The sequence below is a fragment of the Phaethon lepturus genome, unplaced genomic scaffold (assembly GCF_000687285.1).
Source record: "Phaethon lepturus isolate BGI_N335 unplaced genomic scaffold, ASM68728v1 scaffold50531, whole genome shotgun sequence".
In the NCBI taxonomy this organism is placed as follows: domain Eukaryota; kingdom Metazoa; phylum Chordata; class Aves; order Phaethontiformes; family Phaethontidae; genus Phaethon; species Phaethon lepturus.
The window spans coordinates 1-3,761 of NW_010520808.1; the positions used below are offsets into that span (position 1 = coordinate 1).

General features: G+C 41.0%; 1 protein-coding gene across 1 annotated transcript; it reads left to right on the forward strand.

Moving 5' to 3' along the window:
• Window positions 1–3: 3 nt before the first annotated feature.
• On the forward strand, window positions 4–1,685 carry SMIM7 (small integral membrane protein 7; the record flags this gene model as incomplete). The annotated part of the gene is made up of 3 exons (XM_010297491.1): window positions 4–85; window positions 812–902; window positions 1,492–1,685. Coding segments are annotated over 3 exons (189 nt in total), but the record flags the coding sequence as incomplete, so codon positions are not given.
• Window positions 1,686–3,761: the final 2,076 nt, after the last annotated feature.

The following is a 3,761-nucleotide window of genomic DNA, read 5'->3' on the forward strand; positions in this document are numbered from 1 at the left end:
CTGATACGGCCCCCCGCCTCGCTGTCCCGCAGGAGGAAGAGAGACACGGAGGGCTTCGGCGAGGAGTCGAGGGAACCCACGACCGGTAACGGGCGGGACCCGGGAGCCTCGGAGCGGGGTCTGGGCACAGCCAGCCTGCGAGTGCCTCTGCTCAGGGCTGCCTAAATATACACGGGAGTGGGCGTTTTCTGAAGGAAATTCGTGGCTAAAGCATTTTCAAGGCGCCAAAGTACAAGTTTAAGCCCATTTTTATTTGGATGTTAATTCCTCTGTGGCTGGGATAACTGATTTACTAAAAAAAATACTAAACTGCAACCTACAATTTTCCTCCATGATGTTTACATACAGGCGTGACAAACCTAACTGTTCATCCCAGATTGGTAACGTGAGAAGAAATACAAAAACACACGTTTCTTTCTGCATTTTTGAATGTAGGTGCCTGTGCTACAGAGGTAGTGCTCTGCTTACAACCTGATTTCCGTTTCGGTGTGTACGCACCTTATTACTCCTTCATATCTCTGCTTGCTGGTGAAAAGACACAGGAAGGCTGTAAACTTCAACAGAGGGCTGTCCTTCCCTTTTTAATAGCATGACCCCTTTTTGTCATTGTTTTGCCATATGCCCTTTGTAGGGATGCACTGAACATAGGATGGATCACTTACCTAAACATCAACTTTAATTTTTGTTGTCTGACCTTGGTTTGGGTTTTTTTCCTGTCAGACTTTCTTACATTTTTCAGGCAGTGTTGAAAATGTGACTTCTCAGTGTATTAGGTATTTTTGACATCAAGGGCTTCTTCTCTTGATTTTAGGTGATAATATCAGAGAGTTCTTGCTGAGTCTCAGGTATTTTCGAATCTTCATTGCCTTGTGGAATGTCTTCATGATGTTCTGCATGATTGTGTAAGTAATGCCGTGCAGCCTCTTGTCATTTGTTTATAGGAAGTTGTACATGTTGGGATTTTTCTTCCACGTATACTTCTTTTTTGATCTCTTTCTCTCCCACTCTCTTGTTCTGTAAATCCTTTTCATTTCACTTATTTCAGTCTTCAAAGAGACGTTAGTTGACCTCACAGTTCTTTGCTAATGTGGGCACCTGTAGTGCATTAAAACCTTCTTTGCCAGCGTGTGAGCCATTTAGCCTTGGATATAGTGTTCCTTGTTGTGGGTTGCTTAGATAAAACATCATTTGGGTCACCATTTCAGTTTAACTTTTGGGATGTTTTTCGTTTTGGGGGTGGGGGGGAAAAACCCACCAAGTAATAGAATGGAATCAGCCTTGAAAATACTCTCTGGAAACAACAGGTTTTAGTTCTGATAGGCAGGCCAGCAGGCTGCTTTCCTTTCGCTTACGTCGCTATATGGCCTGATGTACAGGGGAGCAGAACCGACGGCCAGCTGTGCACTGGCGCTGTGAGTCGGAAGGGCATTGGCATGACTGTTCACAGTTGTACCCGGTTCTCATCTACTTTTTTTCTGTTGCATCCACTAGGTTATTTGGATCTTGAAAGTCATCCACAAACATGTCTGTTAACTTGGAAGAGACTTTTGGCTGGAAACGTAACTTTTCTATAAAGTAAAAGATTATAATGCTTTCAAAATACAGCCCTGGGATTGTGGCCTGTTCTTCGGTACAAACTCCTAACACGCTCAAGGGACAGGACACGTTCATCCTCTTCAGCCGGCGTCTAATAATACGGTGCATGCTGGTTCGCTTGCTGCCGAGGGGATTGAGCCTTTAGGCCCCTGAACCAAAATCTTCAAAGTAAAATCATTTCAACTTTACTGAAATAAAAAGAACTTTAAATTGTTTTGCTAGGCCTAGAGTGCGGTGCCTGGTATGCAGGGTAGAATTGTAGCATGACTGAAGACCATAGTCTTAAAACTCTGCATTGTTAATCACTCCCGGCTTGTGATGTGTCTGCTGATGTCACCATTGTCTAGGTTACTTGGAAGTTGCACTTCTTGATTCTCATTTTATAAAGTTGAGCAAAGCATTGGTGTAACTTTTCACTATTCCATTTAGTTTTGTTGGAGAAATAGAAAAGGAGGATTAAAAATAAGGGTTTCTTACCTTCTCACTGTTTTTCCAACAAAATGCTTTTTAAATTAAAATTTCAAAGATAAGATTTTTTTTTTCTAAGCAATATGTAAGGGATTTTGAATAGGAAAAATAGCAAGAATAATTCTATAAGCCAATCCTAAGGAATAGTTTTGGAATAATCTTGGATTTGGTTGAATAAACTTCTTCTATTTAAGGTTAAAATATGTATTTGATGCAGTGTTCATTCTGTTACTGGAGAAATCAATTCAGTGTGTTTTAAGAAATTGTAACTAGTCTTGTAATCGTGTCTGGATTCTTGTGTTACTTTTATTCACGGTAAGTTAGCCTCTTTGACCACCAACTTTTCCCTGGCATCACCAAGATAATTTAAGAGAGAATGCAGTGCTGGGTATATTTTAAATCAAACTGTAAACTATTAGTGGACCTTCCTCGGCCTCAGTTTCTTTAGCTCTCTGACAGTTGAGAAGGAGAGAGGCCTCATCTAAATGACTCTGAGGCTCAGGTTTTAGAGAATACCTTGAATTTTACCTGGATGCAGTTGGGTAGTCAGACCCAAGTTTTGGACACTCACAGCAATTTACTCGATTCACCCTCTTTTGCATTACTAGAAGTTTTTGTTTTCTTTTGGGGAAAGATAGTTTAAGGGAAGATGCTTTGCTGTAATGACCGTAGAAAAAGGATTCTTCAAGTGTGTTTTGTCGTGGTATCCAAACAAAATCAAGTGCTTTATGTAGTTCTTGGAAAACATTTTCTCCATAGTATTCATTAAACCAAATCTTCCCCTGAAATGTAAAGGGGAGGGGTGGGAGCAGCCGTCACTGTCTGTGCATAACCTGCTAGAGAGCCCTGGATTCAGCCCCACAGTGCTCGGTTTTGGGTTAGAGGATTTTAATTCTTACCCAGAAAAATGGTTGATCCTGTGCAGAACTGACATTCTGCTTTCTGAGCAACATTTTGAATATGGTGGAAAAAAAGAAATTGAAGATGATCAAGCTCTACTGGTAAAGGAATACAGATGATCTTACTGCTCTAAATATAGATTGTGGTTTAATAGTGTGCTGTTGCCTCAAGATTTCAGTTGTTCAAAGGAATAAAAGTTGTCATTCAGCTCCTAAGCAGGTGCTTTAAAAATTACTAGTTAGTTCTCAGCAGCTTTTAAATGCTTTGGAAAGTTTAAATGCTGGGCTGATCGCTTACCCAGTGTGGTGCAGGATGCCTTTCACTCTAATTTTTTTGTTGTACAGCTGCTTTTGTACCAACTCCATTTTTGTATGATAAACTTCTCAAAGCTTGACTTGCTTTTTATTTGTGGTTTCCTCTGAATCAAGGATACAAGTGGGAAGGTAAATACGTCTGTATAAAGAACTATTTGTTCAGTTTGCGTAAGGTTAAGTCTTTCCAGGTAATGGCTGCAAGTTTGTAATTGTTACTTCGCCCATTATTTTTGAAAATAATGAAAATACGAAGTTCTGCTGCTTGGCAAAAAACTTTAAGTCATATTTTTTTTCCAGAGCGTGTTGGACTTTTCACAACTAAAAGGACCACATTAACTTCCTGCGAGCCTGAAATAAGGCACGTACCAGTGCATCGGGTCCGTAACATCCGAGCAGCGATAGCTTGGTTCCGATATTTATTCCCTCAAACCCTCTCTCCCCACGAGGTTTAGTCCCATCAGGCATCCGGCGCCGCCTCCCGCC